A 16,507-nucleotide genomic window follows, 5' to 3' on the forward strand; every position below is an offset into this window, starting at 1 on the left:
TTCAGAATAAAAGGTTGATGGGGTTCACAGTTTAAGTCCTTTTATTAGGGTGGCATCCTGCTGTGATAATACTTGTCACCTTAACACAGGAAGAAGGCAATGCCATGCCCTTCATAGCAGCCTAGAACTGTCGCCATGGCCTCCTTGTATCGCCTGTCATTGCCCCCCCGATCAAACATACCCACTGGAGCATTACTTTTCTGTCTGCTGCAAGTTCAATGTTAAAAAGGTTAATTCAACCTGTGGAAGTCTGGTACATTTTAATATTTAAGTAAACCGATTTCCCGTTTTACGTACTGAGCAATAAGCCAAGAGTTGTTATGTCTACAGATGATTCTGTGTTTCAAATTTAGGCCCATGGGTCTATATATATTTTTTCTAGAAAGGGTCAAAGTTACATATTGGACGTTGGGAGCCGACCCCTCTAATTTCAGGGACTTTCCCCCCCACTGGCATTGGTCACGTGACGTGGCGGCCTGGGCGAGAGGGGCAAGGAGCGGTGTGGATTTCTCTGGTATGCTGTCTCCTCTCTCTCTCTCTCTCTCTCTCTCTCTCTCTCTCTCTCTCTCTCTCTCTCTCTCTCTCTCTCTCAAGTCTGTCTCCACCTTCGCTCGTGCTCTGACCCGTGCTCGTAGCAAACTTGTTTAAAAGTAATTTACAACTAATTTGACAGGCACCAAGAATAACAGAGACTCGGACGCAAATGTGATTTAAGGGAGAAAATTAGTAAACTAGCCTTGAGGGCTGCAGACCGGTGACACTCTAGATGCCTGTGAGAAAATGATGACTCTGGACTGGACTTAAAGCTGCAGTTATTGATATCTTCAGCTTCACATCAGAGAAAAATAGGTGGATGTCATGTAAAATGGGTGAAGCAGTTGAAGTGTTGGTGTGTTGACTAGGTGGTGAACAGGTGGAGATCTCAGGAGCCACTTGGCCTTGACTTTGTCTGATCCAGAACGGACCCAGTTTGTATTACACTCTTCAAAGGGCCTGGTAATAGAAGTGACTTTCATTTGCTTTCTTCTGCGTCTGGTTGAAGGAGAGTTTCTTTTGGGCTTTATAACTTACACATAACATATCTAACACATAATAAGAGAGAGGAACTGAAAAAGCATCATAGGTCCTTGTCTTCACTTGGCATGGTGAATTACCTCATGTGGGGAAACTGGTCTGTTTCCATATTTCTGACTAATATGTGTCTTCAAACACTTTGTTATTGTCTGAAGTGTTTGACTTATTCTTAGCTTTCACACCGACGTCCATATTTAGGAGCGGAATTCTAAATAAACATCAGAATCCTGTCGAGCAGGAAAGGAGAGATGGGATCTTGGCAGAGAGCCGAAACCGCTGGCAGGAACAAAACCTCCGACAGAGACATTCCCATGCGTAAATTCAAATGAAGTGACAGAAGTGTCCGGGACTATTTATTTAACTGTTTCTAGTGCTAAAAACAGAACTGAAAATGAATGTCCTGGTCCACGGAGCATACAGACAGACATCGGCTTGATATGCAAAACCTTGTAGGTGTACAGGAAGCAATACAAGTTTTAACATGCCGTTCTCCGACTTCCTTTTATTCACAGGAAAGTCCATTTTTCATTTAATCTTTTTTCATTCCAAGGCCAAGCAGAGGTCTGAGCTGTGGAGTTTTGACAGTGTGGATGTTTACAAGTCACACAAATCTTCAGCAGTGCCTTGAGAATGTAATATCAAAGAGGATGTTAACGTGCACAGGATGTACTAAACTGCTCTGCACCTGCTTATTTTGAAGGTGCTCATATTTTACCTTCAAGGTTTTTCATGCTGCTAATGAGCACAGGCTTGTTTTTTAAAGATGTCACATGAATATGATCCTTAACATTTGAAAAATATAAATGATACGATTGTCAGTTGTCGGATACAACACAAGTATAGAAGCAAACATGAAGCCACTTTGAAATTAAACCTCTACGAACTGTTAATGCTGAATATTTATATTCTGAATTTCCTTTAAAGCAGGTTACTCATGGAAGCCTGTAATTGTAGGAAATAATAATATTGTATTGTGAGAGAAAAGTGTAAATGCAGTTAAAATATGTGGTATGAAAATGTCCACTTCCAGTATTTAGTTCTAAATTTAAACGTTCAGTTTCGTGTTCTGTTATTTGCTTCTATCAACATCTGGTTTCTGTTGTTTTTTTGTTTGTTTACCATTTTGTTTTTAATCCTTAGGCCAATTTGAAAGAGCTTCACAGAACATTGGGTAATATTCTCAAACAAAGAGCTCAGGGGTCCGGTGGGAAAGTCTTAACCCTCGGCTTTCCTTCCCCGAGGCCGTGTGTCGCAGGCAAGAACTCTTAATCCCAGCTGTGGTTGCTCAATCTGTATCTCCTGTACACATAGTGTGCATTAACACATTAAAATAATTAACCGTGCTTTGTAATCACTGCTGTTCAAATCTTCCACTGGTGGTGCAAGTTCATCTGATCCCATAATGGAACGTGGTTCATGCATATTGACTTCTCATCCCACTCTATTAACTGTTAAAGCCTGGCCATGTGAGTTCTGTCTCACTCCAGCCATCTGACCCTCAGTCTCTGTGTCTATAGACATCATATCCATTAACCTTATATCCAGAAGAGCATGTCAGAGGCCGGGCTAATTAAACCAGCGCTCGTCCTTTTCCCTGTGTCTTCATCCTCCTCTTCATCCTCTTCACCTCGGGGTCGGGGCACATCACCACATCTCGTGTCCCGGGCTGTTATTGAAACATTCCTGGGACGCCCGGGCGCAAGGAGCGTCTCCTTTTCTGGAAGTCTTCATATCAGACTCGGTGGGTCTTGCTCTGCTTGTCCCCCCCCCCCCCCACCATCCCCCTGTATTAGCCCTTTTTCCTGTGGTCTAAGCAGAGGATTTCTAATGCCCATTAAGGTGTTTCAGTGGAAATGAATGGATTCAACAGGTCACAGACAAACGGCTGCATGTCCCAATATTTAATTGAATTAACGACAGCAGAGCAACATGATCTGGTCTGTGTTTGAACTGTTTTCTCTGCAGTTTAAACCCAAATTTGGAAATTTCCTGCAAATACACTAAAAGCTTTGTTTACATTCAGTGTTTGATATGCTCCATAAAATCTACAAGAGGTCAAAAACTCCACATCAACAACAACAACAACAGTTTCCTTCCCTCACTTGAGTTGCTTCAGCTGACCAAGCTCCACCTTCCACCTGTGTTGTTTTGCATAATCTATTGTTCCCGTGGCTCATTAGATTCAAGAAAATTGCAACAAAGGTAATCCAGTTCAGGGTGGATCAGGTTCGGTTGAGACATGTTCACGTGTGGAATCTGGACCCATGTGGCTCAATGTGTGCGTGGCTTTGCGGGACTTAGTCTTTCAATCGTTGACTCTGAATCATGTTCATAGAGGTTTAAGAAAGGTTTAGGCTAATGAGGTAATTATGTAACTGTGTGTGGCTCAGCGCTGGTGCGTTTGATTTGAGATGAATTCCCATTCTTCCGCCGTGCCCTGTGGAGTTAGAAATCTCACCTGTCAGCATAGCAGCAGCTCAAGGGTTAGAAAAATGTCAAAGCCTTGCAAAGAACTAAGGCTTTTATGTTTCAAAGCCTTCAGGCCAGAGGAACAACTTATTTGCAGGAGCAGTGATTGACACTTGGTCCGATACTCCTCCAGCCTCTGATTATTTGCCTCATTTACAGTTTTGAGTGTTAAAACCTCTTAAAGGGTAAAAAATGTTGGTATTTCGAGGATAAGGTCTTAGTTTTACAAGAATTATGTTGGAATTTGGAGCTAAAATGAGGAATGTGGAGCATCTTGTTCAATTTTACTTGAAGTACAAGTTTCACAAATAACTAAACACTTTTTTTTTCGGCTCATCAGTATCACATTATCATAAGATTCAGGGCTATATTCTGAAGACAGAACCATAAAGACTTAGTTATGGTCGACTACCAGAGTTTGGACGACTAGATATTTGAATCCTGAAGGCAGGAGTCTATTCTCCAAAATCTCTTGTGACTTTGTTCACTCAGCTTATGCAAACTGAGAGTATTATAAAAACATTTTCTGTATCGAGTTTCTCCCTCTTCAATCTAACTAACCCCCTCCCCCCCTCTCTCTCTCTCTGACTCCCTCTGTGCACAAGCTGGTGGCATTAGTAGGCGGCTAATGATATTTGTGTCTTATTAATGGCTGCTGATGAGCTGAAATGGTAGACTCTCCAGAAGCTTTATTTACTTGCCTTTAATACTGGACCCGTCAGCTTGACTTATGACACGGCCACATGGGCACTGGTGGCCGGGACAAGTCTGGTTCACACTTCCATCACATTCCTCCTCCTCGACTCACTTTGACACGATTTGGAGCATCTGACCGGTGACTGTAATTATTATTTTTTTGCTGCATAATAGTGCTTAGGCCTCCTGGAGCTAAAGCTGTTGATATCAACTCGTGCCTGTCGCCTGTTAGAAACCCCCTAAACACTGTGAATTTTCTAGATGTTTTATTGCTGTATCCTCACATGGTCTCACTCTTTTTCTCAGAAATATGCATTGTGTGTTTCCCTGAGGCCAAACACGTTGAATACATTTCCTTGCAAAGGCATTGTTTTAATATAAAGAATTAATAAATGTCTTCCTTGCCTTTATCGGCACGTTGCCTATTTTCTTGGAACATAACACCGACTATCCTTTCCAATGTGGAACAAAAGGTCAAAACTGTAACACAGCAAAACCCGATGATTCTCCTGTAAATTTCATCCAAGCAATTAGTAATTAGACAGTATATTTGACAGAGTTTACGTACATGCTGTAGCTGCTTAATTAAGTACTTCTGTGTCAGGTAATAGGTTAACTTGGGTGTGGGAGCAAAGAAGCAGAGTTTGCACAAGAACAAAGCCTCATGAGCAGATTAGGTTTAAAGACGATGTGTATTTTAGATATTTTACTGGAATCCTCAGAAGCTTGTATTTATTTAAGATAGTTAGAGATTACTTCTGTTTGATCGTTATGTATATATATCTTCAATGTATGTGCTTAAGAGAGTGACAGTAGCTGTGAAAACTGAGATGTCTTTTTGAGAGGTAGGAAGAAGCAGCTTTAGTCTCCCTGGCTCCCAAGAGGCTCATGTCAAACCCGTCATATCCTGCGATCTTAATTTTAACGTAGACTCTGCCCACACTGTCCCCAAAGCCCGGATACTGTTACACTTAATGTGGCTTCTCATCCAAGATGGGGAAGAGAGGAAGAGACTTAACCTCCTCCTCGTCCTCCTCCTCTTCCTCCTCCCAGGTAGAAAGTTTGCTCCGGGAGGTGACAAGATGTGCCGATGCTTTTGTTTTGTCTTTTTGTGCGACCAAACACCATCAGGGCTTTGTTGTTAAGGCTTTAGTTGATCCTACTTTATCACATTTCAGTTTTTATTAATTAAATTGTGTTGTTAGATTTTCCTAGAGGATCATCAGGTAAAATATTGCAAATAGACGACACACATACACAGACTTTAGTAAAGTTTAGGGAGTTCGGTTCTTCTGCATAAACTTGTCTCCACGTCCCGAGGGACCTGGTTCAAGGAAGTCCCCAAAAAAAAGTCACAGTAAACACATCAGACAGCACACGCTCCTCCTGTCACCTCCCGAACATCCTTTTTGTGAAAATAAAGACAGAATCAGCTTAATGAAATGCATATATTGTACAAAAAAAGAACTATTTTGAAGTCCTGGATTTCACTTTAAAGGGAGCAGCTGACAGCGGTTTGCTTTTGTTATCAGATTCTTTTGAACCCAACCTGCCACGCTCTGTGACAGCTCGCATGCATTGGTGATTTAAAGCAAAGTGAATTACTGCTTCCCAGCTTGTGTCTTCCTGCTGCGACAGTGTACTTAACATCTGCATGTGTGTGTTTGAGCGAGGGAGACCTCTGCCATTGTGGAGCTTTTACATCCTGACAACTGGAAGCCTGACGGGTTTAAAAATAACCCAGTGCTTTCCAATTTTGTCATCTTTTGGGAGCGCTTCTCCCGGCTGTTTTGATTTTGGTGTGCGTCCCCCCGGAACGCTGGGGGTCACCAGCAGCCACTTCCTGTCACATGGCTCCTCATTGTAGTGCCGTCCCTTAACGTACTCAGACCCGCTTTTTAAAAATAGGACACCGGGGAAGGAAAGGCTTTTGCTGTCACAATTTCTGAATTGCACACCAGGTGGGCCATCCCAAATCCTGTCACTGAATGACAGCTCGCTTTTTTTTAGTATGTTCTGGTTTTGTTTTATCTCCGATTTATCTTCTCCTCTCCGAGCTTCTGAAGATACGTCGGCTTGTGAAGGGTTCTGCACACACGTGGAACAGAATTAGGCCACTAACTTAGAAAGATCTGATAATAAGAGCTGATCAACATCATTGCAAGTTGTTTGAGAAAGTAAGCAGCAAGTTCTTAAGAACACAAGTTTAAGTGGGTCATTCAATAGGATGTGCAGCCGCCTCTGTGCGTGTCTGCCTGTGTGTGTTTAGTTAAAACACAAGTTAAGTAAAAGAGTTTTCTGCCTGTTCAAATAACCAAGCAGACAAATAGATATGCATGCTATGCAAACAGCCGGCTATGTAAACCGCCCTGGCGAGCTAAGCAAATGCATTATGTAACTTTCTGACAGGAGGCAGATGGACACTGCTGAAGTGACGCTAATCTTGCTTATGTTGACGATACTTCCTGTTATTAATAGATACACTATTCCCATCTATCTTTATCTTTACAGCAGCGTGGCTGTAAACTGAAGTGTTCAGATGTTTTTTAGGGGGGGGCGGGGGTATTTGTAAACGGTTGGTTTATTCACATTTTTATTTATTTTTATTTATTTGGTTGCGCATACACCAGACTTGTTAGAGGTTAAGGAGGCCAGTCGGTATGAAGTTATCATACCCTCATCTAGCTTAGTAAAAGAATATGGATTTCTGATGCTAATAATAAATTATGGAGAAAGAATTTAGATATCCGCTTCTATATATACATTTAAAATGGCAATAATTCCTGAGATGTCATATCTAACCTAAAAGACAAACTATAAATAAAAACAAAACACAAATACATTCAAATATATAGAATATATAAATAATTTATACATCCAAATTGTTGTTATGCAAAATATAAGTCAAATGCAGATCATTTCTTCATTGTTTATAATGTAAAATAAATGTTTATCAGCCAAACTTTAAATAAGTCGGACTCTACACAAGTCAAATATCTTGTCCAGTGCTGCCTCGGCATCGTGTGAGCAGGTTCAGGTTCTTGCAGCCGCCGTGGTCACACTCTCCCCGACCGACTGTACCTGTTCACCCAAGAACAAATAATCAATTTTGCAACTCGATAATCGTGGAGCCCGGTCCAGTCGGAGCTGTCAGCCACCGCTGGGGTCTTCATTCGACACGGACATCCTCCCCAGTGTCCTCTAATCCAAATTTAGCCCAGGCACTCGTCCAATCAAATAGCTCCTTTTGCTTCTTCGGTAGATTGCCTCCTCTATAACTAACCTGTTAAGTCTTGTTTCAGTAAACAGAATAAAACCCCACAGTCCCTGTTATGTAATACATGCTCGTGGGTTATCTAAGTTTCATTAAAAATAACTACAACTTGTCCATTATTTAGCTTATTTTGCAGTATTTTTGCAGTGTATAGAATTGTCTTTTCAATAAAAAAAAAAAACAAAGACAGGAAATTTGTGATTGGAAGGTTGATACCACTCTCAAATCTGTCTGTTCAGCATTAAGCTGCAGCCTGTAGCTGGTTTACTTAAAGAGTAAAGACAGGAAACAGGTTTATTCTGTTTGAAAATAACAAAACAACCCATACCAAACTTTTTTTTTGGAGCCGTGAGAAAATCTGAGGAGCCCAAAATAGTGTGTTAATATGTAAATAAATACAAACAAATATTCTGCTGTTTGTCTACATACTTAAAGCCTTATGTTTAGTGAAATTACACAAGGAATGGACACTTTTCTAACTCACCCTCGAACAATAAAAGAATATTTCCGGTATTCTCAAACCTTTTTTGTAGTTTTATTCAGCACTTGTTCACATTCTTTAAGTTTTCTGGTGGCATTTGTGTTTTCTACACATTTACTCTCCTCGCACACAGCCATTAAGGGCGTGTGCTGTGTGGTCGTTGTTGTGTCTGTCGGCTGCCGTGAAGCTTTGTCTGATCTGAAACTAGTCAAACAGGTAGCGTCCTCATGTGGTGGACAGATACGTGCTGTACGTTTTTCAAAGGTCTTCTATCCTTGTGTGTGTATGTGTGTGTTACTGTTTCTGTGGTTGTCATAATCTGTGTCTGTGTGTGTTTTGTGGCTACGCTGAGACAGTTTGGCGACTGGCCATCTCAAACCATCCATCGCTCGGGAGTCGGGAGGCTGGAAGTAACGGGTTGACTTCCCCCGGTGGGACGCATAAAAACAAGGGGGACGGGGGGGCCTGGGGGACGCTGCTGGGATGACAACAGCACACGACACTGAGTGGTGTGTGTGCCACTGTGGGAACGTTCGAGCCGCTTACTGGACCAATACATTATAAGGGTTTCTATTAAAGAACTCGTCTTTTTAGATTCACTGATCTACAGCTACAGGCTCTTAGAGCAGATGCATATTTTGACTAATAGCGGTTGAATCCAGAGATATTTCACAACTCGTCCTTCTTCCCACTCGTACAGTGCAATAACTCAAAATACCTGGAGGGCAGGTGTGGTCAGGCCTCTGAAGGTGGATCCCTGTTACCACATACTTAAATGTGAGAGGTTGACTCTAGTTCTCAGGAAGCAAATAGTCGTTATGTAAAGGCTGTCTGGTTTTGTAACTCAAAGTGCTTCTGTTTGCTCATACAAGGTTAGTCAGTAGTCCTAAACTTTGAGTTTCGAGTTCCAAACACGTCACAGTGTATTTGAGTAAGATATGTACGAATCATAAATACTTTAAACTAATTTGCATTTGTTCTTTGGTATCGATTTATGGCTTCAGGCTGATTTTCTGTCTAATGTCTTGATAATTGTGCTGTAATTTTTATGTTTTTACAAGGGGAATTGTTTTGCTCAAATCCATTAATCCTGGATGCACTGACCGTGTGTCATATGTTGTGTTCAGGGTCAAAACACATGTATTTACACTCTGGGCTTGTTGTGAGCTCTCACATGTTTTCAAGTTCAAGTCGCTCGTCTGTTTGACCCTTTCATCGCTGACCTGACCTGTTTTCTCCTCTTCAGATCCCTGTCTCATTGTGATGCCGCCATGCATGGGCGAGGCCGACCGCTTCAGTCTGGAGGCGCTGCGGCACATCCACAAGCAGCTGGACGACGACAACGACGGAGGGATAGAGGTCAACGAGAGTTTGGAGGTGAGCTTCCCCAAAGTGTTTTCTATCTAGCTGTTAGTCATCACAGGAGAGGGATACCACAAACTCAAACATCCTTAGTGGTTCTTTGTAAACATGATTCCAAAAGCGTCCCAAATAAATTGAACTTTTGTGTTTTGGGAATTGTTTGCTATATTTCCTATAATTGAGGGGGTCCTAAAAAACCAAGAGACCACTTTATTTAATCAAAGCACTGGACTGCGCAAGTTGAAATGACTGGTTGAGAGTTAATTAGGTTGTAGAGTTAGGTTTAAGTTTAGGATCGGGTAAGGGAATGCACTGTGTCAATGACGGATCCTTACAAATATAAAAATACATAGAAGTCTGTGTTTATCTGTGTGTGTGTGTGTGTGTGTGTGTGAATGGCGCTGGAGGGGGGGGGGTTCTGGTGAGAGAAGGGACTGGTTTCTGTGAGTGACTAGAGGGCTCGGGCTGACATCTGAGAGCACTCTGACCTGCCGTGCCCTCGGCCTCTCTTGGTAATCAACCACCTCGTGCGTTCAAAAGAAACCCACCCGGGACCCTGGTCACATTTTCTCTCTCTCTCTCTGCATGTGTGTGTATGTGTGTGTGTGTGTATATGTTGACATTTTTTACCTGACTGAGAAGTGCTGGTGTGAGAAACAGTTATACCCTGCGGCCTTGCGGTTGTGCCTCAGTAAAATCGCCGGACCCTAAAACTAAAGACCCGAGAGATCTCCAGGGTTCGAGCTGGCCCCCAGCCCACTCTGAGGAGACGTGTGACTGTCTGTGCACTGATGCTCACCGGGTTGGACTGTGTGCGTCCTAACCTTTTGTCTTTATAAGGGAAATTACTTGCGTCTGTGTCTTTCCTGCAGAAAAACCCTGAGTTGTTTTTGGCCGCGGCTCATTACCGAGGATTTCCAAGCTTCCTCTTTGGGCTCCGCTGGCAGCCGGAGCCGGGTTTCGTAACATGATGGATTCTCCTTTCACCAAATTAGTGGCAGCCTATCGGTTAGTCTTACCGGGAGAATGGACATTGTGATGTGATCAGGAGGGGGCGGGGGCACATATAAACGATTCAGTCTGTTGATTCACGGGGTGATAAAAAAGACGGTCTGAGGTTTTATATGATTTGTTTGGCCTTATAAAGTCTTAAAGGGTCTTAAATGCACTGAGGTAGGTCCTTATTTATGTAATTGTTCATTTAATGCTATATTCCTTTTCAAAGAAGCATATTTGTACTCTGATATTCCTTCATATTTGTCTAATTTCACATGGATCTTAAATTTCATTTAGTACGCTCTTAAAAAAACCTTAAAAGTCCTAAATTTGACTTCTTGTTTCTTCAGGCAGAAACAAACAAACTGTGCAGCCATTTTAATAATCAACAATTCATTTAATTGGCTTGGCTTTGAACTGAATACAATAAAACACAAATTTTAAAAACTCATTTGACCGATTACCCTACTTCCTGGTAGTGGTGAGTCGGAGGCAGTGACACGGTTTTGCAGAATGAAAGGTGAAGGGGGGGGGGATCAAGTGTCTTCAGGGACATGTCAAGCCTCATGTGTCCTTCGGGGGCAAGTTCGTCCACACTCGTTCACCCTTTTGCCACTTGGCTGAAACCTTACCCTCCGCTGACAAAATTCCCCCGCGACTCTTCCTGCTTTTCCTTCTCTAGTTCTTACTTCTTAAATTTAAGAGCATGACTAACGTGAGTGGATTTTCACATTCATCATGATAAAGCTGTGGCGAGGGTATCCAGTTCATCATGACACACATTTGATTCTTCAGCCGTGGTGAGGATGTATTTCTGTTGAAAATGATGTGGTGGTCTTACGTTGTAAAAAAAGGTAAAAGCAACATAAGACCTTGCAAATAAGAAGCTAAGAAGCTTAAAAAACAACTAGTACGGCAGCTTCAGATTGTTCCAGGAATGAAAGCGGCTGAAACCTCCTGTACATTTGTGGCATCTGTGTAAAATACGATGTTGGAATGCAGGTATTTCTGGTTCCTCTTTGTTCAGACAGTCTTCAGATAGCGATGCTGTCTTTCTGCTTTGTTGTGTGACCTTTCTCTCGTGACACGTTAAAGCTCTTCAGCTTACCCAGGAATTGTAGCTGTGCACTAAGTAGTTTCACACTGCTGTATGGTATTTCGATTGCAGGTAATTTGCGATATCAGTTTTCAAGAAATGCATAAATGAGCCATTGAAATGTTGCAGCATCTCAGTCAAGGTCTTAACTGGAAGATCTGAACCCTGCCTTTTATTTACAGCTTATTATATCGAACATGATTCACTTTCTTATTGTTACCAGTCACTTGTGAGCTACCTGACACTGTTGAAATGTAGAATTTGTTTAACCCTTAAAGTTCCTGTGTAACTTAACAACAATCGGTGTTGCTAAGTTCCAGGGAAATGAACCAACCCGTGTTTGACAGGTCGTATCACCTCAGACACTTTACAGCTCACTGAGTCCTGGAGATGAGTGGCCACAGTAAAATGATCCACAGCCTAAAGATGACTCCACCTTTAGTTATTATCTTCATATGACACAAACTACATGAGGCCTGCTGTGACATGTAACCTGTCCTTGGTTTGAATTAGTTTTACTTTAGTAGTTCTCATTAGTTTTTAAAGGGTGTGCATGTTAAACATATTAAAACTTCCTCTGTTTGGAGAGGCAGCGAGAGGTGTTCGGGCCAACAAGTATCTCAGTTCCTGTGCAGCTACAAATTCTCACTGACGTGTCACATCACAAAGTTTTCACCACGAACACGACAGACTCCGGCTGCGTTTGAAGTCGATATTCGGAGCCGAACACAAACATCCCTCTGGGGAGAAGCAGCCCGACAGATCTCTGTCAGGATCGATCGGCATGATGAGGGCAAAAGGTAGATTCTGACAGTTTTGTGAGCTGCACAATGTAGTTTTACATTTACTCTCGTGATTATGCTCCAGTTGCAATTGTATGAAAGAGTTTTTCTACCCCTGAAGCTGGTCTCGGATCAAACAGTCCCTCCGTCTACAGCAGCCTAAATAAACACAAACAGGAATAGTGGACGTCTTGATGTGTATTTATAGTTACTCAAAAAGTAATCACTTATTTTAACAGTCCTTTCCAAACCCATCTGTAATTTGAACGCTGCTGGAACCGATCCAGCTGTAATCCTGTGAGACATAATCCTGTCTCTGATTACTGCATGAGTCTGGGTATGGCGTGGTGGTGGGGGGGGTTTGAATGACGTTTGGGGCGTCTGTTGCTGAGCACAGTCCGCTGGGGACGGCAGGTGCACGTCCAGTCCTCTGGGTGCTGGGACCTGCCTGTCTGCCAAGGAGATGCTAGGCTGGATCGTGGTGTATCGTTTTATATCTGCAGGAACCCAACCGATGTCGCGGGCGGGGGGGCGATGGCGCTGCTGATGTTTTTGTTTAGTTCATATCGCTGGTTCTGCCTTTGTGTGCAGGCGGTCTGTATGCGTACCGTATGTTGTATGTTTAACGTGTGTATGATCAGAGGGAATCTGAGGAGGCTCCTGGAGGGTTGGGGTGTATCTATAGAAAGGAGGAATCTCACAGGCTTCTTGGATGTGTTTGTTGACTCGTCTGGGAATGTTCAAGAGAGAGGGATTTTATTTTCAACGCTTTAAATTTAGACAAAACTTGTGCTTTCAAGTGTCGGTTCAGCCAAATTACTAAATTTACCCTAAGGTGGTGTAACTTAAACTATTTGTAAATTGATAAGTTATTGTAGTTTTGGATTTTAAGGATTTTGGCATCAATTTAAGCAAATCCATGAATATGTTACTGTATTTATCTTATTTATTGGCTACTGTTAATGAGTAATGGATATTTGTATCGGGTCCTTGGATTTAATCTATAAACAGTTTCTAACCAATCGTCTGGCGAATGTGTCCCAGTGTCTATTTAACAAAATAAAACTACAAACCTGTGCTGCTCTGAGAAAAACATGATAGAAGTCATTCAAAGTAATTTAATATCTTTTAACAGATCATATTATTGTTCAAAGCAAAGTTAACGGGACTCAAAGAAGAATTTGTGTTAACTCAAAATGAAATCATGAGGAAGATTATGCCATGCAAAGAAATAAACTCTGCTCCAAGTAGTTTTTTTTGTTGTTCACAAATCCAGTCCAGGTACTTTTTGTCCCAGACTTCGCCCACACATTTATAACAGTTAATTAATTCTGCATCTAATCAAAAAATCATTTGGCGCAGAAGATGATCGATGGACGAAGGATGTAATAAGTTTCAGTAGATTAGACGAGCAGATGTGGACAGATACAGTAGATATCGGGGGTGAAAGGAGTCACAGTCGACTGCTAGACAGAGCAGAGGCTCATGGGAAGTGTGGGTCTACCCCCCCTCCAAACCTGGAATCTGATGTGAACAAATATGTCTTTGTTTGCCACTGTGTGTGTGTGTGTGTGTTTTGCCAATGCTTGTCTGACCATGTCACACCCTGCCTCTGCCAGACCTCTATACGTGTGTGTGTGTCGTTGTTTAACTGACCAGCAGAGTTGTCGCTCGCCCTCCCGTCGTCTTTACCATGTTTACGTTCACGTTAACCTTTCATTCGTGTCTGTAGCGTTTCAACATGCTGCACAGCGCGGCTCTGATCGTCCGAGCTACCAAACAAACACTTAACCACAGAGGCTGTAAAGGAAACCACACAAAGACCTCGCCACATCTTTTATATGACTCAATAAAGCGTCTCAAATTAAAGCCAATTGCCCAATGAAACAACCTCGATCCAGACTGTGTGTGAGTCTTAGATATCAGTGCCCTAAATATATTATATGGAGATTTTCTTCATCCCGATTTCCGATTCATGAATTATTCATTGGGAAATTTGTGAAAATGTAAAAAACTGCTCGCAAAGTTAACGAAGTTATGAACAATCCCTGAATCTGTCCCAAAATAGAATGGTCTCTTTCTTGACCCATGTCCCATCCTTCTCCACCAACTCTAATCCTTCTAACCAACTTACTAACCAATGGATAGAGGTGGAAACATAACCTCCCTGGTGGAGGTCTGCACTGCACCCACTTTCACTTCAAATTAAATGTTCTGAAATGACCACAGTTCAATTTCCTTTTCTCATTAATGCATTTGGCAAATGTCCTTGAAGGCTGCATCTCTGTCGGCAGGATTTCCTTCCTGATAAAGTTCAGCTAGTTGTTGTACATGTTGTGGGTCCTCTGGTGACTCGGCAGAGAGTTTGGTTCCTCTTGTCAGTTCCTGTCTCTGACGTCAGTGAGGAAACTCATTTGCATCTGCATTGTGAAAGAAGAATGAGAAGGAGAAAAGAGCTCCGTGCAAACCTTTAAGGCCACTCTGAGTATTTTGTCCATCGCTCAAGCGGTGAAAGAGCCTTTCAGACCCAAAAGGACACAGTTAGAACACAGGCTGCAACTGGACTCAGGACAAAACTGCAGTTTCAACAACCCAATCAATGTGTTGGACTCACATAACCAGATCACATAGTGTAATAACATTAGATTCTCTGTGGGAAAAATCCTAAAACGATTGATGTGAGGGTAATAAATCTGTTTGGAAATATTTGATCTCCCATCTTCTTAGCATTACGGTCAATTGGTCCAAACTAAAATATCTCAAGAATAATCAAATGGATTGGCACATGTTTTTGTGTTTGTTGTTGTGACCAGAGAATGACTTTGGTGATTTCATGAGTTTTCATCCAGCAGTTTAAAGTCTTCACTTATCCTGTAAAGTATCTAAAAAAGAGTTATTTTAAATCCTGATTCCCTCATGTTGAACAAACGTTGTAAATGTTATCCGAGAAGCAAAACTTGCATATTTCATTTTAAATAAAAAAATACCTCCCTCTTAAAGAGATGAGCTGTGATTCTGTAAATTCAATAAAGTGAAACCAGCGAGTTGCAGGGGAAAGCTGAACTGTAGATGAGTTTAAAAATAATTAGAGGTCAATAAATAACACCGTCTACTCAGCAGGAAACTTTAAAATATGAAGATTTCTACACAAAGTCACTGGAGACGGTTTCTTACAGTTTCGTGATCAGAGTGTATTTGTCTGTGGCAGGAGAAACGTGTTCAGTGCTGGAGACGTTAGTGTCAGGCAGCAGCTCAACACCACACTGCTATTGTGTATTCAATGTCAGACTCCCAGCGTCTGTCACCGTGCACAGTGGAGACGTGTGTGAAAGTAGCGCTGGCTGTACTTTCAATCTGCCATTTCCACGTCTATGTCAATGTCCTGATAAGTGCAGCTGTAACTTGAAAGGCTTTCAGGAGCATTTTTAAGGGAATTGGGTTCAGTGGAGCAGCGATGATGACTTGTGTCTTCCTGCTGTGCTGGAATCTGAGCGTGCTGCTTCAGTCTCGTCAAGTCAGATGTGAAACCCATTGATCTGTGACTATGATTCATCGCAGGGTGACATGTCACAACACCTCCGGCTGCAGTTCTGTGGGATTCAAAAACATCGTAGTGGGTCACTGATGAGTTTTCTCTCGCTGTAGCTCTGTGTAAAGAGGGTCTGGGGGTTTGGAGCTGGAAGGTACATTGAGTACGTCCAGTTCTGCAGAAAATACATTCACTGATCACACTGAGGTTGAAAATGCAGGAAATGTCAATTCCTCTGTGAACTTCCACTTTCGTTTGGCATCTTTCATACATTCACTGGGCTCCTGAACTTTCAGCTATTCACGACTTGACCTCAGGATCAACCAAAAGTTTTCCTGGTAGTACCGTACATTTATCTGGACAGTGTCTTGGATCCTGGGCGTCAGCGTAGAAGACTGATGCCACTTTAATCTTTTGAGCTGGAACGGTTAGCCAAGCTTACCATGGCGACTGGAAGGGGGGGGGGGCTCTTCCTAGCTAACACCAGTTTAACCTTCACAAGAAGTTACAGCTGTTTCCACGCTCTCTGTCCCCAGCCAAGCGAATTTCTGCTCCAATATGAATATGAACTTGTAATATGTACTTTTAAAATATAGCTTGTGGTTGTTTTTAAAAGAACAACACCTAGCATAATAATAATTTGACTTCTGTTGGCTGGAAGCTCTGTCAACAACAAGCCTCAAATCTACATCTTCAGCATATTGTCGATGAATTCAAATTATCTTAGATTTGCATGTGACAAACTCCC

The 16,507-nt window shown here is 42.1% G+C and overlaps 1 protein-coding gene across 1 annotated transcript in view; it reads left to right on the top strand.

The window, feature by feature from the left end:
• stim2b (stromal interaction molecule 2b) overlaps positions 1 to 16,507 on the top strand; it is a 35,556-nt gene that overhangs the window by 8,289 nt on the left and 10,760 nt on the right. The window contains exon 2 of the mRNA XM_061066557.1: positions 9,241 to 9,371. Within this exon, the coding sequence (XP_060922540.1) occupies positions 9,241 to 9,371 (131 nt within the window). The remainder of the gene's footprint in view (positions 1 to 9,240; positions 9,372 to 16,507) is intronic.

This window comes from Limanda limanda, chromosome 22, assembly GCF_963576545.1.
Source record: "Limanda limanda chromosome 22, fLimLim1.1, whole genome shotgun sequence".
Lineage (NCBI taxonomy): Eukaryota > Metazoa > Chordata > Actinopteri > Pleuronectiformes > Pleuronectidae > Limanda > Limanda limanda.